The sequence below is a fragment of the Alligator mississippiensis genome, chromosome 1, assembly GCF_030867095.1.
Source record: "Alligator mississippiensis isolate rAllMis1 chromosome 1, rAllMis1, whole genome shotgun sequence".
NCBI classification, from domain to species: domain Eukaryota; kingdom Metazoa; phylum Chordata; order Crocodylia; family Alligatoridae; genus Alligator; species Alligator mississippiensis.
In genome coordinates this window covers 122,745,636-122,773,367 of record NC_081824.1, presented here as the reverse complement: position 1 = coordinate 122,773,367, position 27,732 = coordinate 122,745,636, and the positions used below count along the sequence as shown (strand labels likewise).

At 43.9% G+C, this 27,732-nt stretch overlaps 2 protein-coding genes across 3 annotated transcripts in view; both read right to left on the bottom strand.

Annotated features, from left to right (window-relative positions):
* VTA1 (vesicle trafficking 1) overlaps nucleotides 1-15,032 on the bottom strand; it is a 67,838-nt gene extending 52,806 nt beyond the window's left edge. The window contains exon 1 of one of the 2 annotated variants that reach the window (XM_019488392.2): nucleotides 14,790-15,032. In XM_019488392.2, the coding sequence (XP_019343937.1) occupies nucleotides 14,790-14,898 (109 nt within the window). In that variant the 5' untranslated portion in view covers nucleotides 14,899-15,032. The remainder of the gene's footprint in view (nucleotides 1-14,789) is intronic. The other variant, XM_006264933.4, reaches the window with a different exon arrangement.
* Nucleotides 15,033-19,199: 4,167 nt separating this feature from the next.
* GJE1 (gap junction protein epsilon 1) lies at nucleotides 19,200-24,867 on the bottom strand. The gene is made up of 3 exons (XM_019488407.2): nucleotides 24,777-24,867; nucleotides 22,815-22,997; nucleotides 19,200-21,906 (listed from the first exon to the last, which is right to left on the bottom strand). The coding sequence occupies exons 1-3, from the start codon at nucleotides 24,813-24,815 to the stop codon at nucleotides 21,511-21,513; spliced, it is 618 nt and encodes a 205-aa protein (XP_019343952.1). The 5' UTR covers nucleotides 24,816-24,867; the 3' UTR covers nucleotides 19,200-21,510.
* Between the last annotated feature and the right edge of the window lie 2,865 nt (nucleotides 24,868-27,732).

Genomic DNA, 27,732 nt, shown 5'->3' with positions numbered 1-27,732 from the left:
GAACACAACATATATGCATCTTTTTTTAAAATTATAAGCAACAAGTTAGGAAACGCTATTCTCGGAAGAAGAACTTGTTTAATAAAATGAATTACTTGGAAAAATCAGTTATATCTGCAATTACAAACACATGTTGCAGCTATTAAGTTTAAATGGTAAGGCAAATAATCTAACAATTGTCCACTAAGAATCTTAGGAAAAGAATGACTAATTTCATTTTTCCAAGCTCTGCTCCCACTTTTCAGTGCTGTTTAAGGGCTAACTTGCAGTCCTCTAACAAAGTTTGACTACAAGAATCATATATAAAAGTCTGGTCTAGCTAGCTATGTTGTTGCAAAGTGTTTAAAGAATCAGGGTTTTTTAGACTGCTAACATTTTACTTCATGGCTTTCTCTGTACGAAATATTTTTAACTAAAACCAGGATTTGGAATTGCTGACTTTCACTACAAAATTATGTGTTGCCATGATGATGAATAATCTGTTTTCTAAACTCACAGAAGACAGAAATAGGAGAGATGTAGGCTTTCACTCCAGGCAAGGAATAGTGGCTTGACCCAAAAAGCACAATGAAGATGCTGACTATGGTCAGAAAAAGTATAGAGCAAGCTTAAAAGTCTGTACAGTATGAGCAGCAGGAGAAGGAGATGCTTGATCTATAGATCTGCAAGCATTACCTAAGAAGTATTAGGCATAAATCTTTTAAACGGCCAACATCAATACTTGTATTTTTAATGGACAGCTCACTGCACTTTCACAAAACAATTAAATAATGAATTATCTCTATGTACTCTTAAAGTCAATCCAGTATACTGCCTAAAAGCTTATTCAGCTTTAACAAGCAGACGTTTTGCAAATCCCTGCACATTTAGAACAGAGCTACCAATAGGAAATCAATTGGCCTCCATGTTAAAAGCTTTGCTGTACCTCAGATTCTGAAACTGACCCTTGTAATAAAATAAGTTAATCAAAAATAGTTACACCAGTCAGAAGCATTCCTAAGAAACTATATCTCTCTTCTGCTTTAACACAAAACATAAGGTAAAAACCAAGAATACTTTAGGAAAATCGTTGAAAAAACCTGAAAATGATTTTTTTCATGTTCTGTCTGTCTTGATGACGTAATTGTGGGAAAGGAAGAATCAATGTTTCTTAAAGTGTAAATTGAAAACATAAAAGCATTTTTAGAGAAGGTTGTCTATATTACTCCATGAAGTTAGCGGATTAAATATATGGATCAGAAAAATCAAAATTAATTACAAGTCTTTTGGCTGTAAGAAATGGGTGTCTTCCTTAAGCTCTTTTGAAAAATCACAGTTGATATGTGCATAAAATACTTAGGCCAATCAATCTCACTGTGAAACTTGCACGTATTATCAGACAATTTCTGGCAGTTCAAAAAGTTCAGAGGACCTTTTTTCTCTCTCTAGTAAACTGCTCCACCATCATGGCTTGGCATGGATGGGGCACAAAAAGTGAGAGAACCTAGACATCCAGGACTTCAGTTTAATCTTCCTGAGGTTTATGAAATTTCCATTTGAGTCTCTCAGAAGGCTCCTTTTAACCCCCTCATCTGAAGATGGTCTTCCTGTGGCCTGGCAGTGAAATTCAGCAAGTGAGCTGGCAAATGCTGACATTTTTCCCCGATGCTTATTTTGGAGAATCTCTTTCAAAGTCCCAAGCCACCTGAGCTCATTTCACTAGCTGCTGGCTGTTGGTTACTGTACTTCTTAATTCTAACATCCTTTTTTAACATGCATCAAGCCACACAAATATCTAGCATACCATTTATATGATGGCAAGAGGCCAATGCTTAGTACCTTTATTCAGAAAACAGCTAAGACCCTGTTTGGAGAGCCATAGCCATCCTTTTCTCTCCGTACATACCTTCCCTCCCCCAGCTAGGATTCTCTGTTGCAGAGCTCAGGAATAAGGAGGTGGAGACTAGGCAAGCCAGGTTGTTTAGGTTGGTCTAATAATATCTTTTATTAGACCAACTAAATAGTTGGAAAAATTGCTCCGTGCAAGCTTCAAGGTACAAACGCACTTCTTCAGGCACTGGGAGACTCGTTTCTCTAGGGCAACTCCAAGTCAACCTCCATCTCTATTCCAATGTCTAGCATAGGCCATAATTCCCATAGGCAGTTCCCCGAAACTTGCCATTTGGGGCAAAAGTCCCTTGGGAGCAGGGGTGTAAATAATAGTTTAAAAATACCTGAAGAAGAGTGACTGTGCCCAAAAGCTTGCTAAGAACTTTTTTCCAACTACTCAGTTGGTCTAGTAAAAGTTATCACACATCTACTCAAAGAACTTTGCCTGTTTAAAAATACATTTGCTTAACTTCCTTTAATTATGCTGGTGAAAGGATTAACCGATAACATAGCAGGTTGCACACAGCTGCTGTTGGGTGCTGCTCCTGCCGTCCTTTGACTGGGGGGTGGAAAGGGGGAAGGGGAGGAGGAAAGCCCAGCCAGACAACACAGCCCATTAGAAACTCTGCCCTGAGAGGAGGGGGCACCTGTGAATGAGTTGTTAATTGCTTAAATGATGAGTCATTAGGCAGCTCTGTTTTCCTCAGGCTATGGGTACTAGTCCCCCTGCCCTCCTCCTTCATCCTCCCTGCCCTGCTGTCTTCTGATTGCTTTTGGGGCACCAGGCAGCTTCCCTTCCCCACTTCCCTGCCAGACTGTGCCCACCTGGCACTAAAGGATAACCAGTAAGCTAACTGGTTACCACTGCACTTATTGGTTAAAGGATTAATGGTTTAATCTTTCACTTCCCTACTTGGGAGGAGCTCAGCAAGATGTCTGCATCTCCATCCTCTTCCTTTTCACTGTCCTACTAAGGAGGATAAAAGTAGAAGCAGCACTGGTATATACAAAATAAGAAGTAGCATTAGCTAAAGACATAAGCCACAGGTTGTCCTTGTCTGTTTAGCACCAGTCCCTATTTCATTTGAATAAAGGACAAGAAAAATGGCAAAAATCATACAGAAGCAGGCATTTTGGGGAAGTCATTTAAATGGAAAGTGCCAGTAATGACATTCAGGTTAACCTGATGGCTCTGAGCTCCAAGATACTAATGTGGAAGTCCATGTCTTCTGGTCTCTAGTATAAGTTCCCCTAATTTAAGCCAAACCTGTCAACGGCTTTATTGAAATTGGAGCAAAGAGTATTTCTCCACCCATATTTCTAGGTTCCTTCCATGATTTCAGGTCTGTAAAAACATTAAATGAAAACCCCAAAAGTTACCTTTTAGTAGACAAGGGATCTTTTGAGCACAGTATTTTAGGTGTTTAAATTCTGGTGACCCATCATTAAGTGTAGAAAGGCAGCAAGTGAACTAAGGAATTTCTGCAATGGAGAGGAGCCAGTATTGCTTTATTACTTTTATGCATCTAATACCACTTAATTATATACTGCTTCAGACTAGATTAAATGTCCATTCTAAACTTTGATATTAAAAATAGAATAATTATTGTCCTGTAAAAATGATGACAGGACAATAGAAAAATGTGTCTTACTGTTACTAGTCTGCATTTTAATAATAATTCAGCTAAATTTGGTTCTTATGCTATAATTTTTAAAAATGACTAACTTGATATTTTAGTTTCTAAGTAATCTTGATAAACACAAAATAGGTTTGTTATTAAATATCTTTTTATACCAATTTTGGGAGAAAGGATAAGGGTACAAACTAGAGCTGCTACAGAAAGAATACAAGCAGAAGAGGCTCAGCAATCTCAAAATGACTGTGGACTGCTGCACAGTTCTCAGCCTCAAAAATGACAACACTGAGTGGTAATTCCTTGCTCCCCATCTTCTATTACAAGAAAATATTACATTGGGTCTATGTATTTTTGTAATTTGAACAAGTTTTCTGCAAAGCCGTTCATTATTTGGGTACTATTCAACCCCAGGATTATACAGCAGCTTTACCTCCCACAAGCTTAGAAGGTGGGTACACCATCTAGTAAACCAGACAAAATGCAGAATCTCAAATTCAGCTGCCATCTAAAAATGCCAAACAATGTCTGTTTCCCCAAGTAGGAGATTTGCATTTCACTGCTGACAACTACTGGATAATTCTGTTGCATTCAGCTCTTCAGTAAAATGATGACCTGGCCTGAGTTTTGGAGAAAAGAGCTTGAAATCTTGCATGTCCTTTTCTGTCCTTGGATTCCCAGAAAATTGTGAATGCACATGCAAAGTAAGGGCCTTATAAACTGTTATCTGTGATGCTTCTTTCTGAATCCAAAAGTTGAATCTGAGGGTGGTAGAAGTGAGAGATTTGAAGAAAGCTAGGGGCCTAATTTTCCTTGCAACTACATCAGGCATGTGTATGTCCACTGATTTCAAGAGACAGTACTTTAACTGATACAAATCAGTAGTTTCAAAAAATCAAGCCTTAATTTCTGCCTCCTAGAAGTTACTGAAACAAACCAGCAATACCACGTCAGACTACATTTACAAGTTATACAAACACCAGTAATGTTTTAATATATTATGAAATGTAATGGAATGAATTCAGAGGCAATATTTTGTTTTTAGTGCAAATCGGAACGCCTCTGAATAATATTAGAGTGCAATAAGCAACTAATTAGAAAATCAGGGATCAGCAACCTATGACCTGTTGGCTGGATACAGCAGCACTGGGCTTTACCCTTGCTGCAGCCACTCATTGGGGAAAAGAGGCAGCAGTGGCAATGGCCAGGTCCTAGTGCCAGACTTTTTAGACCTGGGCTGAGTGATTCCAGCCCATCACTAGAAAGCACTGATGACCATTCAAAAATAAGATCTCTTAAAAATTAAATTATATGGTATTGTTAGTCATACGTATATTGTTGTATACTGTAAAGGTATGAAATATCACTAGCAAAAAACAAAAATCCCCAATTGAATCCCTACAACAGAAGAAAAGGCATACAAAAACAAGCGATCATGCTAATGTGTGAAAGGCAGCTGTAAGATGCACTCTCTTGCTGATGCTACTTATGGAAACTTTTTCTTTAATTATTAAATAGGCCAAAGATTTCTTATCATAGTCTGCCTCCTTGTGTTTGGAAAATGACAACTCTTAAACAAGTCAAGCAGGGTCTTTTAAGCAATCTAACTTTCACTGATGTTACTTAACTTAGGAAGAATTTAACATCATTCTTCATTAATCATCTGCTGTGTTTTCAACAAGGGACCTATATAACTTCTAGCTATTCCTAGCATGCTGCTGAAGCTATTAATTTAGCTGACCATCAGTGGTGTGTGGAAAAAGCCAGGCATTGAACTAGCACCACTAAGAAAATATTGTCATATGACTAACACAAGATATTAGATGTAGCCAAAACTACGCACAAAACAAAAGCCTATGCACACACCCACACACACTTTAAAACAACAGTAATTTGGGTGAAAAGTAATTTTCACAAGATGTAATCTTTAAAACTATTACAATCTATGAATAAACACTTCCAAACATAACTTTTCCCCTTAAAAACTTTTTTTTTTTCTCATAGCGTAGTACACAACCCATGCATTTTTACTTGAGCTACCTAATAAATACATTTTCTCTTCTTGGCGCAAGGTCAACAGAGAAAACAAGAAACCATGTCTCTAAGATAGCATGCATTTTGCAATATAGAATATCCCAGAAACTAAAGAAACATTCTTATTTCTGTTAATTATATCCGCAAGTTAGGTATTTTTTGTAGTCCTATACAATTACCCCTCAGAGGCTATCTAGAATTACATACGACTGTTGGATCAATCAATGTTTTCCTGACCTCTGATAATGCGCGTGGCTCTTATCTGGATTCTCTCAAGCTTCTCCACGTCCTTTTTGAATTGTGGAGCCCAAAATGGAATGCAGTATTCCAGCTGCGGCCTCACCAAGGCTGAGTACAATGGGCGAATGACATCCTGGGATTTGCTTGAGAAGCATCTATGGATGCAAGCCAGCATTTTGGTCAATCATGACCCCCAAGTCCCTTTCATGCATAATGCTAGCCAGCGTAGCACTGCTGAGCCTATAAAGATGCTGCAGGTTTTTCCTCCCAAGGTGGAGAACCTTGCATTTTTCAGTGTTGAACACCATCAGGTTCTCATCCACCCATTTCCTGAGCCTGTCAAGGTCAGCCTGGATTGCCCTCCTGTCCTCAGGTGTGGATGCTTTGCCCCAGAGTCTGGTATCATTAGTGAACTTGGCCAGTCTGCTTCTGACTCCAAAGTCCACATCATTAATGAAGATGTTGAACAATATGGGTCCAAGGACAGAGACTTGAGGGACCCCACTGGTCACAGGGCACCAAGACGACTGACTTTCATCAACCACCACCCTCTGGGTCCGACCACGGAGCCAATTCCCCAGCCACCGGATTGTGGTGGACCTGAGGCCACAGTTGGCCAGTTTTGCCAAGAGGTGATCATGGGATACCAGATTGAAGGCTTTTTTGAAGTCAAGATATACGACATTAATCTCTTCTCCCTTGTCCAGGTGATAGGTCACCTGGCCGTAAAAGGAAATGAGATTGGTCAAGCAAGACCTACCCGCAACAAACTCGTGCTGGCTGTCCCTCAGGGTGTTGCCATCAGCCAGTCCATTAAGAATGGGCTCTTTGATAATCTTTTCTAAGACCTTCCCCGGGATAGAGGTCAGGCTGATGGGCCTGTAGTTTGCTGGATCTACTTTCTTCCTTTTCTTGAAGATAGGCACCACAATTGGCCTTCTTCCAATCTTCAGGCACTTAACCAGAGCACCAGGAGATATCAAAGATCCATGCCAGGGGCTGAGCTATGATGCTTGCCAGCTCGATTACCCTGGGGTGTAGACCATCAGGGTCAGCAGACTTGAAGATGTCCAGCCTCTCAAGGTGTTCCTTCACAAGCTCAGCATTGATGGAGGGCAAGGAATCTCTCTCAACCTGGCCTCCCTGTCCCATAATGGGCAAGGGTGCCCCATGGGACTGGTGAAAGACCGATGCAAAGTACCCATTTAGTAGGTTGGCTTTTTCCTACTGTTTTAGTTCAAAAGTGTACCTCCACCATTTTCTGTGTGCTAATGTACATTTTGCCACTTATACAACTGCATGCAATGCAGCGCAGTGCATATCAGCTCACGTGTAGAGCAGACTCAGAGATTAATCAAGTCTGCTCTGACCCACCAGATCTCCAGTGTTGCAGGAGAAAAAGGAATGCGCATAAAATGCCCCATATGTCCATAAGATCAGACTCCTCCACCCCCTCTCACACACAAGCATAAAGAAAACAATGGGAAGTAAAGGACACACAGTCTAAAACAGTGGGTCTCAACCTTTTTAGACTTGAGAGAACCCTCCAAAAAAAGGTAGCTTTGCATTTTCATTTCTTTTTTTTTTTCACTATAGAAAACTAGAATCATAGGGCTGGAAGGGACCCCAAAGGATCACTGGGTCCAGCCCCTGCATGAGCAGGCAAGACATTTGGGTTCATGTGGCTGCAGCCAGGTGAGCATCCAGTCTTCTCTTGAAGACCTCTAGGGTAGATGAATGCACCACCTCTGGGGGGAGCTTGTTCCATAGTCTGGACACCCTAGTTGTAAAGAAGCTTTTCCTAACGTTCAGCCTGAAACTATCTTCCAGGAGTTTGTGGCCATTGTTTCTAGTTTTCCCCCAGGGCGCCCTGGTGAACAGTTGTTCACTGAGCCCCTGATGTATGCTTCCGACACAGCGGAAAGCTACAATCAGGTCCCCTCTCAGCCTTCTTTTCTTTAGGCTGAAGAGTCTGAGATCCCTCAGCCTCTCCTCGTATGACTAATAGTGCAATTCCTCTGGTTGCAAAGATGCTAGAAGACACAAATCACGTTTTCAACACTATTTGAAATCTTTGGATTTAGCTTATGAACCATCTACACACTTAGTAGTGCTAACACTGAGTAACAGCCTATGGCACCCTTGAAAAAACCTTGTGGTACTTTGGTTGAGAATCACTGATCTATAGCATGTCACAGGTAAAGAGCAAGGGAGAGACCAGGGTTCTGCCAAGGCCCTGTTCACTACAATGGCAGGGTATCTATTACGTTAAATACTTGAATCAACAATTAAAAAAATAATAATAATTTCAGCATATTATTTTGACAGGATTCTTTGCCAACATTTTGAAATGTATTCTCTACCTGGTTTCTCAAGACCAAAATTTCATTCTGGAATATCAATTTATTATTTAATTATGTCCATAGTGCTAGTGCATAACATATATAGTTAGTAAAACTTTGGGGAAACTAAACTTTCCCAAACCAAAACAATATTTAGAGGATTTGTATTTTACAGGATATTTCTTTTTTTTTTTCAGTATCAGAATGAGTGGAAGTTTTGTGTTGCAGTCAGATTTACTCTCTGTTCTACCCACACACCATTAACTGCAAAATAGAGGCCCTACAGCAACGGTTCCCAATCTGTGGTATGGGTATAACCAGTGGTACACAGACAACCTGTCAGTGGTACACGTTAACAGATTTATTATAATTACTTTATAAGACAAAAAAGTTTGCTGGGGTACTTAAGGCTGAAATGAAAAAAATTGCTAGTGGTACTTAAGGTTGTATCATGTTGTATTGGTGGTACGCAATCAGAGCTTGGGAACTGCTGCCCTACAACATAACAAGGACTACGTTTCATCACTAGATGGGTAGTATGTGTATTTGTATGAAACTCTCTTTAAAGGTTCTTAAATTATTTCCATGGTGATTAATTCTTCTGTTTTGTGACGTTTAAAAGCATTCAGGATTTAACTGCACTAGTTCTGAAAACAAGATATCATCACTTTTTACTTTATATTGCAACAGAATGAGAAATATTACATCACCATTTTTTCAACTGTGCCCAATAACATGATAAGTAGGGACCTATCAAAATCACAGTTTTGCAGATTTTGTGAAATCTGGCATTGTGTAACCAGGGGCGGGGCCACTGAGGCCCCTTGGCCAATCAGAGGCATGGGGGGATCCCGCCACACTCCACCCATGAAATGGCTGCTTGCAAAATTGACAGGCAACCGCCTCACATTTGGTAGGTGCCAAATGACAAGCATGCTCAAGTAGGCAGATGGAAAAGTAAAAGATGACCTATTATGATTTGAAGTTCAAACAGTAATTTGCCATACACATTAGGAAACTCGTACAAGATGCCAACTAACATTACATTTTTATTCCATAATCTGCTTTTTCCTCACTGCTTGGAAACTTGTATTAAACTTCAAAAATACAGAAATTAAGAAAACATGAAAAATAGGAATTGGACATCAAAACATTTTTTGTATTGGGCTTCATCATAATCAAAACTTCATTTCTTTGTTTTTCTACTGTATGCTAATACTTCCATAAAGCAGTTATTACATCTGATACAAGAGATAATATTTTTGAACTAGCTAATGCTTACCATCATAAAAAGGACTTGTTGAAAAATGCAATATAAAGAGTCTAGCAATTATTACCGGGGAATATCTTTCTATTGTATTGGGGATAGTTTGCTTATCAGATGATTTTCTAGCGCAGTTTCCACCACTCACTTGAATCACATCAGCCAGAGCACTTTTGATTCTAATAAATAGCATTTCTAATATGCAGTGGCAAAAGAAAAAGATCTATAAGGGGTGCATCAGAAAAAAAAATCCCTCTGTTTAGTTTTGCTACTTCATTGTTTTATTCATTTATTACAGGAAGCAAACCTAGCTGGACAGTAAAGGTGGCGGCCAAGTGTGAACCAAAGTTGATTTAAGTTCAACAGCCAATGGGAGAAAACCTGTACACATGAATTATGATTTAAAATGGAGTCTTAAGAGGAAGATTAGAAAGATGATAATATGCAGCAGAAAACAAAGAATAGTGTAATGCTTCTGGCATTTGGTTTAGGGTTTTGGCTCTAATATGAAACTGATTTTATTAAGCAGGTATCTAATAAACAGAGGACAATGTAGAAGGATATTAATCACATGCATGGTCTTAACTAGATTATATTCTGTACCTGAAAATTGCCATTTTTTCAAAACATTAAATACTATAATTCACCAGTTCCATGTCACACATACAGAAGTAACTTGCATATGAAAGAATTGGTTAAACATCTATTTTACATTCACTTCTTTTAAAAATAAAATATTAACTGAAATTTATGCATGATACAGTATAAATATGAGAAATACAGGACCACACATATAGTAGCCACATTCGTACACAGCTGAAGGACAGTGGAGAATCTGGTCTACATTTGCCTGGGTGCTACATTTAATCTCGGCCAAAACTGAAAGCCAAATTTCTTCCTTTAGGAGAGAAATTAATTGCTGAAGAAAAAACTCCAGTAATTAAATGCATTCCCCCATCATTTGTGTGTGAACTGAAAAGAGGAGAGAAATGAATTACTGAAGAAAAAAACCCCAGTAATTAAATCCACTCCCTTACCAGTTAGAAAGCAGAAGACTGACTTGACAAAGATAACACAAAAAAGGTAACAGTAAATTTCACATCAGAATGAAAGTCTCCTAAATCCAAAACAGAGATCTCATTTTATGTGAGACAATTTTGCCACTGTATTTAAAGCAGACTTTTTAAAAGCACCATCACTGTTTTTTAAAATCTATTCATTAAAACTACTCCAACTGAAAAAATAGCCCATTTATTTGATTTAGATTACTGTGGGAGAGTTGTGTTTTGAAGCTGAGAATCTAGAAGGAAAATCTCTCTTTAACCACAACTATTGTTGTGTCTGCAACTATACAAAAAAAATAGGAGACCTTTAATTAGGAAAGATTATATAAAGTAGGATTTACAAAGAAGGTGGTCAGAGGACAAGTGAGGATTGAGGACAAAGAATATAGAAATTACGTGGGGTACACAAGAATGAGCAACATGTACACAGTAATGAGTAACATACAGACTTAATATACAAGCTGACACTCAATGCTCCTCCCTACAGCAGAAGGCACACATGAGCCACTGCCAAGCTGCCAGATGGCTGCTGCTGTCCCTTCAGCAGCCTTTCCCAGGTGCGCTTCATGCTCTATAAGCCTTGCTGTTGTGAAACCATGCAAAGCCACCAAAAGTTCCCCTGGGTATAAGCACTCTAGTGACGCTGCCAGGACAGCTGCTATCTGCCACCAGAATGTCTAGTCTGACAACTGGAAGAATTTCTGGTGGCACAACAAGCTTAGTCTATACCATGGGCCAGGGCACTTTGGAGTCGTATGAGATCTTTTGAAGAGTGCTGCACAGTGTAACAATAAGCAGGTGCAAGGAGATAAGTGCAGGCTTAGACTCATCCCTGCCTAGCTGCTGCCCTGTCCATAGTGCCTGGACCCTCTGCAAGAAGATAAGCCCCATAATAAATAAACTTTTGAATTGGGGTACTTCTCCATTCACAAAGGGTATGGAGGGGCGCCATGAGTCAACCAATGGCTGCCTCATGTCTAAGAAGGTTAATAACCACTGGATTAGCCAAGGTAATTCTTATAAAAAAGGGAACAAAACAAGGTAAGTGGCATCCAGAGAAGGCCAGGACTTCCATCTTACAGCAAAGACTACTGATGGGGTGGGATGGGGTGGGGTGGGGTGGGATAGGGAGGGAGAACAGAACATGACAGAGGTCTGCTGAATCCTGAATGGCACGCAGGAAGGAATTAGGGGTTTACTATTCACCCTCTTTTAGAACTCTAGGATTCAGGGGCAGGCCAAGAAACAAGCAACTGGAAGATCCTTTTCATTCAGCCCATTGGAAATTCCCTGATCCAAGATGCGCAGGGTTATCACCAGGGATCTAGGTTTTCCATTTCCCACAGAAAAATTGAGAAAACGACAGATTCCCTGTTTTTAATCAGAGAAAACTCAGATTTCCCTTTTTAGCAGAGAAATCTGTGGATTCTCTGCTTCTGCAGAGAGCTCTTGCAGGCTGGAACAAGCCTGCAAGAGCTGACTGCAGAAAGGGCAGAAAATCCCCAGCTCTACTGGGAAGGGGAGAGAAAGGGGGAAGAGCGGGGCCTGAGCCTCTGAGTCAGCCAAGGCTGGGCTCAGGCTCAGACTTGCCCTTCACCCCTGGAACCTAGAGGTAAGTGGGGCTTGGGGGCTATGGGTCAGGGCTGGGGAAGGTGGCTGGGGGCTGAGAGAGCGGGGGGGTGCTGCTGCCCCCGGGCGGCAAACCGCAGTCAGGTGCAGGGCCGGGGTGTGAGGGCAGGGATGCCCCACTGCAGGGGCTTTGTGGGCAAGTGATGCGGGGAGCACGTACCACCCGGCCGGCTGCCCAAGGGACGGGGAGGCTGAGGCTAGCATGAGGCTGGCTGCACAGCTCCGGGGCTGGCTCTGCAGTGGCGGTGAGGGATGGTGGGGCCTCACACGCGGTGGCTGCTGCTGCTTACCTATAGGGCTGTGCCAGCAATGACGGTTGCTGCCTGCAAAACCTCCCCGTGCCACTGTGGAGCAGTGCCCAGAGCTGTGCGGCCAGCCACAGGGGGCAGCAGCAGTGTGGTGGTGGCCGGGTGGCATGCAGCCATCCCCACCATCATCCCACGGCCACGGCCACCACCACAGTGCTGCTGCCGCCATGTAGCTGGCCTTACAGTTCCAAGCATGGCTCTGTGGTGGCGGCACAAGGAGGTTCCGTATGCAGCGGCCGTCACCGCTGGCACAGCCCTAAAGGTAAGCGGCAGCTGTGTGTCAGCAGCGACGGCTGCTGCGTACAAAACCTCCCCACGCCACCGCTGCGGAACCGTGCTCGAAGCTGTATGGCCGGCCGTGTGGTGGCAGTGGCACTGTGGCGGCGGCCGTGGCCGCAGCATGAGATGGCAGTGTGGGTGGCTGCATGCCACCTGGCTGCCACCACACTGCTGCTGCCCCCTGCACAGCTCTGGGCACTGTTCTGTGGTGGCGTGGGGAGTTTGTAGGCAGCGGCCGTCACCACTGGCACAGCCCTACAGGCAAGCAGCAGCGGCCACCGCATGCGAGCCCCCCCTCTGCCCCCCATCCCTTGCTGCCGCTGCAGAGCCGGCCACGGAGCTGTGCAGCTGGACACATGCCAGCCTTCCCCTCCCCTGGGCAGCTGGCCGGGTGGCATGCATGCCCTGCATCACTTACCTGCAAAGCTCCCACAGAGGGGCATCCCTGCCCTTACCTCCCTGCACCTGGCTGCAGTGTGCCGCCTGGGGCCGGCAACACCCCCCACTCCCTCAGCCCCTAGCCACGCCCCACGGCCCCCAAGCCCCACTTACCTCTAGGGTCCAGGGGCGAAGGGCATGGCTCTGCAGTGGCAGCACTGGCCCACAAGGCCCCCCCCCAGCCAGCGTGCAGCCGCCACCACCCCACACCGCTGAGGACCCATGCAGCCAGTCGCGGGGCATAAGCAATGGTGCAGTGGCGGCTGTTGCATGGAAGCCCCTCTTTCCACGCACCCGGCTGGGCAGCACGTATATGGCCCCCACGTGGTGGCTGGCACTGCACTGCTGCTGCTGCATCCTGCGCCACTTGCCCGCAAAGCCACACAGGTGGCTGTGGGATGGTAGCGCAGGGTGCAGTGGCAGAGTTGCAGTGGCGGCCTCCATGTGCAAACTCCCTGTCAAGCCGGCCTCCATGTGCAAACTCCCGGTCACTCTCCAAGCCATTTCACGAGCATCCGTAACCTAAACTCTATACAAAACGAGCATCAACTCTGACACAATCCCAGCATAATACCCAAACCTGCCCCGGAGAAGGCAGGGAACTGTAGTGGTTAATGCCCTGCTGCTTTACAAGCATTAACTTATACTGGGGAAATCCCAGGTAGACATCCTACCACTGCAAAAGTACTCCAGAGGCTCCAAGCAGAGGGCCACACTCCCCCTGCTACAGAGGAAGGCAAAACCACCCCCACAGTTTGGACCAATCTGACCACGGGGTCAAATTCCTTCCTAACCCCAAAATGCCTTAGCACACCAGTTACTAACCTTTGACCTCCACTCCTACCCCCGTTTTCATTATTTGTCCCAAGTAATCTGTAATGTGTCATTAATGGGCCCCAGTATTAAAGGGGGCTTATATTTTCCTTGGCAGGCCTGTGATTTTCCTGGACATATAAAAAGTCCTGATCCCCAACTCTGGCGATTGACTGTTCTGACCCTGAATGGACAGACAAGACCCCGTAGCCAGGAACCTCGGGCTCTGGTTTCAGCAGCAGCACTGGCACAGCCCAGTCAAAATCCCTAGCTGCAGCCAACACCCAAACCCTGTGGCGAAGGCTTAAAAACGCCCCCCAAACCCCAAACAAGATGAAATGTGGCACCCAGGCAAATGTAGACCAGGTTCTCTACTGTCCTTCAGCTGTGTAACAATGTGGCTACTATACACGTTGTCCTGTATTTCTCGTAATTATACTGTACCATGCAAAAAATGTCAATTAATGTTTTTTTTCCAATGTGTGTTGCTCTGTGTGTGAGGGAGTGGGTGTGTGCATGCATGTGTGGGGGTGCAATTCCCACCCCCCCCCCCCCTTGCAGCCACCAGCAAAAAACATATATCATATCATAAAAGCAGGACTGGAAGAGACTTCAAGAGGCAGGAAAAGCCCAGCAGCCCCATATGGGGATCGAATCCTCCATCCAGCTGCTTTTAGTAACACTCTCCAACTAGCCCCAGCCGAAGGACCGCCCCCCCCATTCGGCCCTGCGCATGCGCTGCTCCCCACCCCGACGCCTGTGCGCGCGCGCACCAGTGGGGAAAGGGGTGTGGCACACCCTGACTGGGGTTCTGTGCCGCGCGCTCCCAGGGGGAAAGGGCAACCCCAGGGGGCGGGGGGGGGAAGGGCACTCACAGTAGTACGCCACGACGGGCTCCCGCTTATCCAGCTCCTGCCCGGTGCGCAGGTGGTGCTGCATGCTCTTGAACTGCGGGGGCAGCGGGGGCAGGGCCGCGGCCGCCATGACGCGCCGGGCCGGACCCGCCGCAGCAGCAAGAAGAGTAAAGGCAACAACAGTCCCCTCCCCCACTCCGCGCCGGCAGAGTCCTGTCCGGCGGCTGCTGACCTCGGGGACTCACTTCCGCTTCCGGGACAACAACACCTCTTCCCTCCCCCTGCGCATGCGTGCTTAAGGTGCGGCAGGAGAGCGGTGTCTGCAGCAGCGACCTCTGGTGAGCGGGAGGGCCAAAGCGAGGCTGGTCAGCCAGGGACGGGAGAGGCGGGGGAAGGGGAGGCCGCTCGGGGAGGCGGAGGTTCGAGTCCCGGTTGTGGCGCTCGGGCTCCTGGCCTCGGTGGGATTGGTGTTGCCCAGTTGCGAGCTCTGCTGGGCCTTCCCGGGCCGGGCCTGCAGCCGTCTGTCCCCTGTGGAAATCCGCAACTCCTGCAGACGGATCTGTGGCTCAAGGATTGAACTCTGAAGTCAACTCAAGACCCAGACATGAGCCATGGTAAAAATCATCCTCAAATTGAGGGGTTGCCAACCATCCGTTAGATGGGACAACTCCCCCGCAAACCCAACCTGGCCATTGACCCAAGAAATGTGCATCCCATGAAGGAGCTACCCATGTACTTTGAAGCAGGCCTGCACTGCAAGTTTTCAAGCCCTGCCCATGTCCGCTCTTATGGGGACTGAGTTGTCAAAAGAAAATTTGGCGGGGAGCCTGCCTATGCAAGAAATAGCCCTCATAAGTCACTTCAAGAGCAATTGCTTTTGTCTGCGGTCCACTGTCTTCTCAAGTCCTCTTTCCCTCCCCACTGCCCTTTAAATGGATTTTATTTTATGTTGTTTAAAGCTTGATAAATTAATGTTTACACAGCCTGAGAGGGACATTAGGGGTCCAGGTATGAAGGAATAAAGAGAAGAAAGTTGTATTCACAGGATTGTCAGCTGCAAATCAAGAACAGCAATTCTTCCATTCTAGTCAGCACAGGTGAGGCCTCACTTGAAGTACTATGTCCAGTTTTGGGCCCCACACTTTAAGAAAGATGTAGACAGATTGGAAATAGTCCAGCAGAGAGCAGCAACAACAATGGTTAGAGGCAAGGGAAGTATGACTTATGAGGAGAGGCTGAAAGAGCTAGGGTCACCTGGTCTGGAGAAAACTGAGAAGGGAATTTGAGAATAGTCTTTAAAGACCTGAAGAGTAATTATAGAGAGGATGGAAATGGGCTTTTCTCAGTGGCTGTAGGGTACAGGACTAGGAGCAATGGCCTTAAGCTGCAGCAGAGGAAATTTAGGTTGTAGAGTAGGAGGAACTTCTTGACTGTGAGGGTGGTCAAGCACTGGAACAGGCTACCTAGAGAAACTGTGGAATCTCCATCCTTGGAAACTCTCAAAAGCAGGTTGGACAGACACTTGGCTGGGTTAGTTCAGTCAGGGTCAATACTAGATTGAGCAGGGGGCTAGACTAGATGACCTTGTGAGGTCCCTCCCAGGTCTACTTTCTTATGTTTTCCTAAAGAAAATGGAAAATCGGACTGGTTAGGGTACTGGAGCATTGTAATGTTATGCTGAAAATTAGATGGTCTCAGGCAACTGTATCTTTGATTCATGGTCAATCCCACAACCTGAATAAGGTGGTTGTGGGTAGTCCCTTCTATCTCTTCAAGCTCAGGGGAAACCATTACCTAAAAATTAAACTGGATGCAGATATATGAATTGCAGATTGATTTCATTGTTCTGCATGTGTATTTCCCTGTGAGTCAGAAGTAGGAAACTAGGAGAAAAGCAAAAGAAGTACATGTACTGGATTCCCAAAATAAAATCTACAAAGCAAGATTTTTTTGGCAGAGTGCTAACTGAAAAGAGTTTTGGAATTGTTACCTGGATTACAGTTACATTTTTAACCAGTTTTTTCATTAGCTGGTTTAGCTGCTTTGGGGCCTTTTGCTGTGGTTACGTTTCTGTGACATTCATAGATTTCATAGACAGGGCTGGAAGGGACCTCGGAAGATCATCGAGTCCAGCCCCCTGCCCCAGGGGCAGGAAGTCAGCTGGGGTCGCTGGATCCCAGCAAGATAAACGTCCAATTGACTCCAGAGCAGGCGCTTGCACTACCTCTGGTGGTAGTCTGATTTAGGCCTTGGGGGCTCAGACTGTAAAGTTCTTCCTTATGTCCAGCCTGAAATAGTCTTGAAGAAGTTTGTGACTGTTTGACCTTGTCATCCCATGGGGCGCTCTGGTGAACAGGCGTTCACCCAGACTTGGTGTAGGCCCCTTAAAAATAGCTATGGCTGGCAACACTGCACTCCTCTCCTTTTTCTGTTTGATTCATATCCCAACCAGGGAAACATAAAACCACATGATTAAAATCATAAATGTCTCCTAATGGAAATAGCTCACTGTACCTGCAAATACTGGCCAAGTACTCCAGCTGGGGACATGGATCTGGTACATGTGACACACAATATGGGAACATGGAATAAAGGTGCAGAGGTTCTGGTGTCTGAAGGAAACTACATACAAGGGTGCTAATGAAAAGATGGTATAGAGGAAACAAGGGAAGGAAGGGCTGTTGGTCTGGAGAAGCAGGAAGAGAACTTTGGGAATACTGAGATCTAGGAGTACAGAGAAGGGCTGTTTTGGACTTGTGTATCTTAAATCCTTACTTGACTAAAACTAGTTTTATGGATGCTGTGAAACAGTATCACCATTTTAGGTATGGGGACCTAGGATGCATAACTCTTCTTTTGGAATTTTGCTTGTAGGCAGAGATACCTAAGTTTAAGGCACTACAATACACATGCCTTGATGAGCAAGGGCCTATATGTTGACATTTTGCTAAATGCCATCAACATGGATAAAAGTCTTTCAACTGAGTTGTTTCAGTTAAAAAAATGATAGTTGGTATTTCTAATGTATGTTCTTTGTAAATACATTCAGTTTATACACATTTATATTCTAATATAATAAAGGGCTTTGTCTGTCTGTCTGTCTAACTCTTTTGATCAAGTGTGCATGTGCCACCAAGACAGGGTTAGCACATGTCCGTGTCCTCTTTTTTAAGCCCTCTGATCTCAGTCAGGGCTTGTTTTTTTAAATCTGCCCAAATGTCCAGGACTTTCCTTTGTTCTGTTGGTGGGAGCAGGGGAGGGTGATCGGGGGCAGCAGGGAGCGCGCACATATCTGCCTGCAGCTGTGGAGGTGCAGATCCATGCGGTGCTCCCTGCTGCCTCCGATCGCCTCCCACTGCTTCCACCCCCAGAGCACAGCAAAATCTGATTAGGGCAGAGCACAGCGGACATCTGATCAGGGCAGGGGAAGCGGGGGCTGGGGCTGTAACAGGGCAAGGCGGGCAGGGGAGGGTTGCTGTTCTTCAGTGAGAGAAAAGGGTGGTGAGGTTTGGAGGTCAGCGGGGAAATCCCTGGCTGGGAGGGCAGAACAGGGGCTGTGGCCTGTGCTCTGCTTGCAGGGGCTGAGCAGCTACGAGATCCTGGGTGGGTGGGTAGGGGGGAGGGAGGGGGTTGTGGCCAGGCTGCCTGGTGCGGTGCAGCAGCCTCATCCCAGGGCAGGGGGTGCCCAAGCCTCCCTCCCCACCATCCTCTTCCTTCCAGCCCGCACTGGGGCCAGACACACTCTGCCACCACCTGCTGGCCATTTTTCTTTGTTCTGGCATTGATGTGCCAGGCCCTTGAAGGGGAGCACGTGCACAGTTATTTGGGGCCAAGTAGGTGTTACAGTGTTTGGATTTACCTCTGGGTATGAATCAGCCCATTGCCACTTTTTAATAAAAAGTTCAGTATCAGAGCCACCACACTCTGGCCAGTCAGGATCGGGACAGCTGGGGCCCTTCTGGTAGGGCTGATGGAGTAGGGGGCTGTGGGTCAGGAGTGTGGGGCACCAGGGTAGGGGTGGGGGATTGTGGGCTGGGAGTGCAGGGGGCACTGGCGGTGCTGGGGGGGCTGTGGGTCAGGAGGCAGGGGTACCAGCAGGGATGCAGGGTGGGGAGCTGTAGGTTGGGAGTGAGGGGCACCATCAGGGCCCAGGGGAGCAGTGTACTGCAGTTTGGTGAGTAAGGGTCACTGGCAGGGCTGGGGTCAGTGGGTTAGGAGTGAGGGGCAGCAGCAGGGCTGGAGGGCTGTGGCTTGGCAGTGAGGGGCAACAGAATGGACAGGGGCAGGGGCACCCTTTGGGGCTGGTCATGTAAGCACTCCTTTGAAATCTGTCATTCATGATGGGCAATTGGCTAGTTATTAATATGAGGTCAGCTCAGCTTTTTGTTTATGGAAGCTCAGGACAAAATAATAACACAATTGTAACAGAACTCTTTTTATATTTATTTATTTTGCTCTACAAACATCCCAGTATCTCATTAAATGTGATTGGAATATGGTTGAACAGCTCTGTAGTTAGTACAAATAAATTGTAACTTCAACATAAATTACATGTTGCATTTTGTACATAAAAGGTTTATTATACCTGAGATTACAGAATGAATTTGAAAAAACAGTCCCTGCATATATGTAAACAGCTGGATGGATATTTGATGTATACAGCAAAATCTAAGCACCTATGTACTGACCATAACACATGATATATAATCAACAAATTAAGGCAGGTATTTTTTCTCCTCTTGTGCTACTTGAAAATGAGAAATAAATAGTTATATCCATGGTCAGCTAAACATATATTTGTTTAGTTTTAGGGACAAGAGGAACATTACTTACTTCTATGGAAAAAATCAGAACATTAAATCTATTACACAGTAAACACATTAGAATTTAGGATGTCAGCATCAGCCAGCTCATCAAAAAGTAAGAACTACATAACCTCTATACAGTTTGGATCCAGATAGGTCCAGCAAAGATCAAATTCTACACTCATCTGAGCAGTTCTGCTGAAGTGAATAGGATATTCTGTGTGGGTAAAGACTACAAAGTTTGCAGAACTGCAACTGTTGAGACTGCTTACATGAGTAAAATGAACAGGCTTTGAACAAGATGGCTAGATGTATACTGTATTGGGATTCTCCTCAGAGTTTTCAACAGTAAATTAACTTTGAAAGGCCCTGGATCTTTAATGGCAACTTTTAATCTGCTCATACTAAATGTTAGCTAAAATGTTATTTTAAAAATACGTTACACTTCTCAAAGAAGTTAAGCTTTCCTACCTCAAATTTTATTCTTAGCACAGTAGGTTTATCTAGTGCCCACAGAAGTCAACAAAAAAACACTCACTTCAATAGGCAGTGAGTGGATCAAGTCACTTTCATTCAAAAGAATGAGTTAGAAAATCTTTTGTTTTCTTGAGTCTCCATCAAGAATATTTTAATTCTTTCTGACATTGAAATACAAGACTGAGTTTTATCTATTGGTCATGGACCATGATGAAGCAGGCAAAAGAGAGCTTGACTTTTATAAATCAAAGATATTTTTCTTCCACTCAACAAACAAAAACATCTACCAAATTATTAGTACTCTAATTGTAAACATTCAAAAAACAGAAACTACCTCTTCTTTCTGTCCAGTTTCCAAATCTATCTTTCTGTCAGCTCACACGTAACCAGGGAGTATGATTAATTTTCATTTGAAGATATTCCTTAGTTCTGAGATGGAAACTGGTGTGCAAGAGAATACAAGATATATAAATAGATCTAAAGAATACTTAGTTCAAGGTATAACTAAGGTATAACTCAAAATCCACTTAGTTCAAGGTATAGCTTTATCACTTTGGTGTGCTGATTTTTGTATTTAACAACTGTATGCAATGTGATAGAAATGCAGAACTGGCCTGACAAAAAATTAAATAAAAGGAATCTTCAGGGCCCAGTCCTTCAATCCATCAGAAAAAATTCTCATTGAAATCAAGGTGTGCCTGTGCCCAGAGCAATGGGGGTCTTAAAAAAATTAAAATCACTGTAACTGAAAGTATAATAAATATTTATGAATCATTCTATGCTATATAATGGAGGCAAGTGTGGTACCCTTGAGCTTTTATTTCATAAATAAATATGACCCATGCATATATATTTTGGTATATTACAAAGTGGAGGAGGGGTGGTCAGAGCAATACAAGTAATTGTGTGCCTATCATTTGCTTTAAAAAAGAGTTTTTCATATAGCATTACACAAAATAGTATGTTTCTTGCAAACAATATCTTTGCAGACATTGCTTCATGTCATAAAAACCACAGCACAGTCAGGAGTCTCATGGGAGGCCAAGGATGTAGCTGTTCAGGATTCAGGCTGCAACAGCATAACTTCTTGGGAAAAGTTGGGGAACTTTGATGTATCATGTCAGGCACTACCTGAACACAGAAGCTCACTTCATAAACATTAGATTTCAATGAACTAAAAGTAAATCATGAGATCATTTACATAAGCACCACACCATTTGCAAACAGACTTGTTCCAAATCCATATGGAAACTTAAATAGCATCTTCCATTAAGTTGCAAGTAAAATAATCATTTTCTTTTGAATCTGGTTCTTATATTGCATTTTAAAAGGATATAGTTCCTGTACAAATTTACCCAGGTGTACAGGAAAGGTATGTTTCAAGCTGAGATCTCTGTGGTACATATTCAAAAAAAGTGTGAATGAATGATAAAGAGGAATGATTCAGTATGAAAATAGGGTCACTGATTGTTTAAGAAACCCAGCCTCCTACATAAAATCTCAAAAATCTCAGCAACACACAACACCACTGTAATCACAGTAAATGTGTACATAGCAATGAGGAAAATTGTCTTTTCAAAGTGTTCTGGCACCAAGCAACGGGTAATATTAAACTTTTTATTGAGGGCTCCTGCATCACACCTGTAGACTGGGTTCACCTGGAAACCAAAGAGGTGACTCTGAAGCCAAAAAGACACAACTTCAAGGACAACCCTTAACAAAACGGTGAGGATATAAAAAATAGTGTAGATAGGCTTTTGGAGGATATCTTCCTGATTGATGGTTTTACATGCTGCATAAAGATGAAACACTGCTCCAGGTACCAGTACAGTCACTAGCTGTAATGCCCAGAATACCTAAAGTATAGCAGAAAACTTGCTGTCAGATCATTTGCAACTGCATTGAGCCAGCTAAAAGTAGACTCACACCTGAATTTCTTATAAGAATCTATTCAATATATAAAACACATATAAAATTAAAAGATTATGTAAGGTACAAACAATCAATGTTACATTTTTTCCCCCAAATCTGGATTTAGAGCTCATTTACTTTTTTGTTAACAGTCTCTGAATTGAGATAAACTATGGTATAAATACAATAGGTCACAATGAAGAGGTCCTGGGCCTGCATACCTTTACTCACATAAGTAATCCTTACTTGTGTGGGTAGTTCTTATTAACCACTGGTGGTGGTTATTTAGACATTGAAGGATTTTATCTCTAAAACACCTTTGCAAATAAGTATTATCTCAATATTTTTTTAAGTATGGTAAGCTGAGACACAAAGTAAATCGACCGACTTGTTCAGGATTATACACAGTTAGTCACCGAGCCATAAATTAAAATCAGGTGTAGCCTCCCATTTCCCTACCCTACTCAGGAGACTACCCATTCAACCATTCCACAGGGTCAGCGGAAATACCCATGTGAATAAAGATGGGTGTGTGCATATAGTCACAGAATCCAGCCATTACAGTCTACAAATCTTTTCAGGTTAGATATTGTTTATTATAGTTCATTTATGAGCTGATCCTACAAACTTTTCTCACCTGAGGTATCCTTACTCTGGCAAATTGTCTGACTGTTTCCAGCAACTAAGGATTATTTTTCTATGCAGTGGGGATTACTCTTCTGAATAAGGTTAAAAGCACAGCACCTTTCTTTGCCACAAATGATCTCATATTCTAAGTTATATCACTACATTGTCAAAGTACTTCTTAGATTACTCTGCTAACTCTACTTAAAAAAAATAGATAAAAAAATACCTGAGGAGTAATTGGCCTGAACTGATTGTAACAGAAGAGATTAAGCTCTCTCTTATCTGGATCACAGCTGAAGTGCAAGGCCTCATTTCCATAAACTGCAAAGCCCAAAACGCCAAGGAAAAACATTCGAACTGAGCCAAAGAAAAGCGTGTGGAACTGACCAATTACTGTTGGTGGCCTGAGCTGCAAATGACAGGATTATTTGAAAGAAAAGACAAAGATAAATATTGTTATTCTTGCATCTTTCACTTTACCAAAAACATGTACTTTAGATCTGGAAAAATCCTCCTCATTCCTTTCTCTCCCTTTAAAACAACCACAACAAGAAGACTGTAGTGGACATGTAACCAAGTAATGCCTTAAAATGTCTCACTGTTCCTAAAAGATTTTCATAAGCACTCATTCCTTTAGCCGCCATCAGATAATCTGTTTAACAGCTCTTTAAAAAGAAATCAATAGTAGCTGTAGATATCATATACATTCAGCCTTCTCCTATTACAAACATGCCAGACAGACTGAAGATGGAATCCTTCAATGAAGACTTCATATTTTGTTTTGCTGTTGTTTAAGCTATCACAATGGGAAAAGAATGATTGTCTCCATCTATGAATCCTTGGATGCTAACTTTTGACTTCTCAGAAGTAAGGCTTGTAAGAACCAGGCCAGTTTATGCCCCAGTTCCCATTAGTCATTGTGCCTCATTGATATTTCCTGTAAGGAAAGCATGGGTTACGTACAGTGTTACAAGTCTTGTGCTAATCTGTTCCTCCAGAATTTCTTAACAGATCAGCCAGTCTCTGAACATGACCAATTGTAATGCTAAAAAAAATTAAAAATAAAAATAAAAAGCAGATTATTCCTTTCCCTTTCATTTCATGATTCACTTCGTACTTACACATCCTTCATAGAAGTTCTTGATGTAATTTAAAGACATGTCTTGGAGGATGCTAGCCTCGTGCAAAGGTGGAGGAAATCATTGCCAAGTGGCCGTCATCAGACTGGGTCTGATGCTATTGCTCTCCCATGACTCTTGCTGTGGAAAACACTTGTCACTGCATATTTTGCCTTTTTATCTCAGGGGCCCCAGGCAACCTGACCCTTTCAGGCCCCCAAAAAATAAAAAAAGCTTAGAAACAAAAGGCGAGGGCATGTGGTCTGCCTGCTGATCCCCAGTGACTACAGTCAGCAGAAACCAGGCACACAACAAAGGGACACAAAAGCAGGGGAACGTGCCTGGGCAGCCGGGTCCCAGCAGGACTTAGGGGGCTTGAGAACTAAAGTGACCTGGGGTGGGGCAGAGTGATTCTTCCTGCTTTCAGTGACAACCCCATCTCTTTTTCTTGCTTTATTCGCCCAAGGGGAGCCAGTAAAAGTTCGCTGCACTAGAGCCCTCTCAGGGGGGGCTTGGCAAAGGGGCAGTGTGGGGCAGGGGAGGGCTGTTGGAGGGACTTGGCAAAGGATAGTATGGGACAGGGGAGGGATGCTGGAGGGGCTTGGCAAAGGGGCAGTGTGGGGCAAGGCAGGGCTGCTGGAGGGGCTTGGCAAACGGATAGTATGGGGCAGGGGAGGGATGCTGGAGTGGCTTGGCAAAGGGATAGTATGGGGCAGGGGAGGGATGCTGGAGCGGCTTGGCAAAGGGATAGTATGGGGCAGGGGAGGGATGTTGGAGGGGCTTGCAAAGGGATAGTATGGGGCAGGGCAGGGCTGCTGGAGGGGCTTGGCAAAAGGATAGTATGGGGCAGGGGAGGGATGCTGGAGGGGCTTGGCAAAGGGGCAGTGTGGGGCAGGGGAGGGATGCTGGAGGGAGGCGCTGTGGCCCCCGTGCCCCGTGCTGGCTGGAGCTCGGTGCAGCCCCGGAGCGGGCACACGGGGCTCTGTCCCTGGCCCGCTCGCGGCTGGGAGCAGCCCAGAGGAGGGGACCCCGGGCTTCCCCCGCGGGCCGAGCAGGGGTGTGGTACGCACCAGCCGCATCCCCGGCGCCGGGTTGTTGGGGCGCCCCATTCACTTGGGCTTCAGTCCCGCGCGCTGCTGCTCCGCCGGGCCCCGGCCAGGGAGTGCGGCTGGAGCATCCTGCAAGAGAGGGGCTGATCCGCTCCCCCCGCCCAATGCACAAACACACCCGCGGGGAGGGAGAGAGCCCGTGGCTCCAATCCAAAAAAAAAAAAGCCTAAAAAGCACCCATGGCTATTCCCTGCCCTGCTGCCTCTCTCCCCCTGCCTTGCCCTGAGTGTCCCTCTGAGTCAGCAGGGGCTACTTCACCCAGGGTTCATTATACTTTTACTCTTGGTGGGGGTGTGCAAAAAAAAATTGGGCTGCCCAGCAGCATGCCCTAATAAAATTGGAGACGTCCCGGCACCAGGTTACAATTTTCAAAAGTAAATTAACTTTGAAAGGCCCTGGGTCTTTAATGGCAACGTTTTATCTGCTCATGCTCAATGTTAGTTGAAAAGTTATTTTAAAAAGGCGTTACACTTCTGAAAGAAGAGTAGCTTTCGTACCTCGAGTTTTATTCTTAGCGCAATAGGTTTATCCAGAGCCCCCAGCAGTTAACAAAAAAAACACTCATTTCAATAGGTGGTGGATTGAGTCATGCTCATTCAAATGGATGAGTTAGAAAATCTTTTGTTTTCTTGAGTCTCCATCAAGAATATTTTTATTCTTTCTGACACTGAAATATAAGACTGAGTTTATCTATTGGCAGTGGACTCTGATGAAGCAGGCAAAAGAGAGCTTGACTTTTATAAATGAAAGATATTTTTCTGCCACTCAACAAACAAAAATGTCTAAGAAATTATTATTACTCTAATTGTAAATATTCCAAAAAAATACAAACTGCCTCTTCCTTCTCTAGAAACTACCTTTACAGGGCGGCTCTTGTCTCTTATGGGGGAGGAGGGGCAAATCAATGAGATAAATTATGTGTGGAGTGGGTTGCACCTATTCCAAAACATACTCGGACTGCAAAAAGAGTATGAGGGATGGAACAGAAAGAGACAGACATGATTGAAGGATAATGGCTGTTTAGCTTTCCAATTTTCTGTGCGCTTTGGACTGTGGATAGTCATTCAAAGACCTTTCAAGGCACTGGATTGGTATCACTTTTATAAAGCATCTCAGTGGTCTGTTGGGAAAAAAAAAATCTGTAATTTGAAATAACTCGAACCTTGACTTCACCTTGCTCCCCCCACCGCGATTGCTGAAGTCCCCAGATTCCACAGCTGTTGGTATCCAGGAATCCCAGCCCCACCATGGAACGGGGCAGGCATGTGGAGCCTGCAAGACCCCCTGCTACACCTTGCCCTTGTTGCACAGTTGGCTGGCGAATTGTGCAATAGATGTGGACGGGTAATGTTATGATCACATGATACAAGTGACTAGCCCAGCTCTAAAAAAGAGGCAACCAGCTACAAAGTTAGGGCCTCAAAAGGAGGAACAACTCTGCTGCTGGTTTCTATCCAGCTTTCATTGGAACATGTAGCAGGGCCCTAGGTTTGTACCTCTTACTTCCACTGCAGACTGAGGAACATGTTCAGGAGTCAGCATGTCTTGGTACAAGTGTTGCACCCTTTCCCCAGTTCACCCATGTTGGACTAGTGCACCCAGGGTGTCTCTACACGTGCAATTAAAGCAATGCAATCAACTCTGGAACCATTTGAGTTGGAGTAAACACCTCCTGGGTAGAGCTAGGAGTCTGGCCAGGCTGACTGGGCAATGTATGCCTATGGTCACCATCCACATGGGTTTGATTGCAGTTAATTACTCTGCCATAAGACAGTATTGTCTCTGACAATACTATCTTACGGCAAAGTTCATTAATTTACTGCACCCTAATATGAGCGCACATGTAGAAAGTAACACTTTACTGTGGAGCTAATTAGTCTCTTCAGCAGTAAAATACATGTGTAGATGCATCCCCAGGTTTTTCCTCCCTCTCCTGAACTCAGATCCGGGTGTTCACAACACAGCAGTTCCTCTGTCCAGCCTATGGAACCTTAATTTCCCTACCAAATCCAAGTCCAAATCCAAGTCCAAATCCAAATAAAATCAGGATAAACCACTCATCCAGGACACATCCTGTACAATTCCTTGGCACATTTCTGAGTTCAGGAATATAATTTACTTTAATATAGACAATAAAGCTTTCAACAATTCTGTGTGCTTCAGTGAACCATTTCATAGCAAAGCCTTGTTCCTGGGACTTAATTATTTAGATCAAATGCAACTAACATTATTATTATTTCTCAGGTCTATTGACAGTGTTTATGCATGTGTGGAAAGAATGTGCAGCTCCCTTCTTTTCTGATTTAAGATCAAATCTTAATGTTTTTAGCTTACAGAGCAGATGATCATCCATCAAATCTCCTGTTCAATATAAATTTTATTTGAGTGGTATTTATTACCATTATGGAAGGCTACAAAGAAGACTTTTAATGCAGAGTGAAAATTTGCAAAGCCCTATCACTTGTTTCCATGAAGAGGACTAATAGATTGCTGTAATTTTAAATAAAACATTTATTGTTTTTAATGGTCTGTTGTTAGTAGATAATTTAAATATAGGAGGCACTTCTAAATGAAAACAAAACAGAAATCATACACCTTACAAAGCTTTAGTTATAAGATTATATATTCAGTGAAACAATAACTTTGTGTCTTTAAATAATTATGCAATTATTTATTATTTGAATAATACCTAAATGCATGAAGGACATGTTTTGACCACACAGAGCTCACAGTGGTAAATATAGGGATAACACAAGATTTCATATTCAAATATATCAGAGTGAGTTTTGAAGAGCAAATGTCAAGGAGAGTTTTAGGGCAAGATGCTACGTGACCCAAAATAGCACTGCCCTTATCCCTTCTCTGAGTTATCCCATCCCATTCTACTCTTGACTCCATATTCTCCTTACATCCTTGA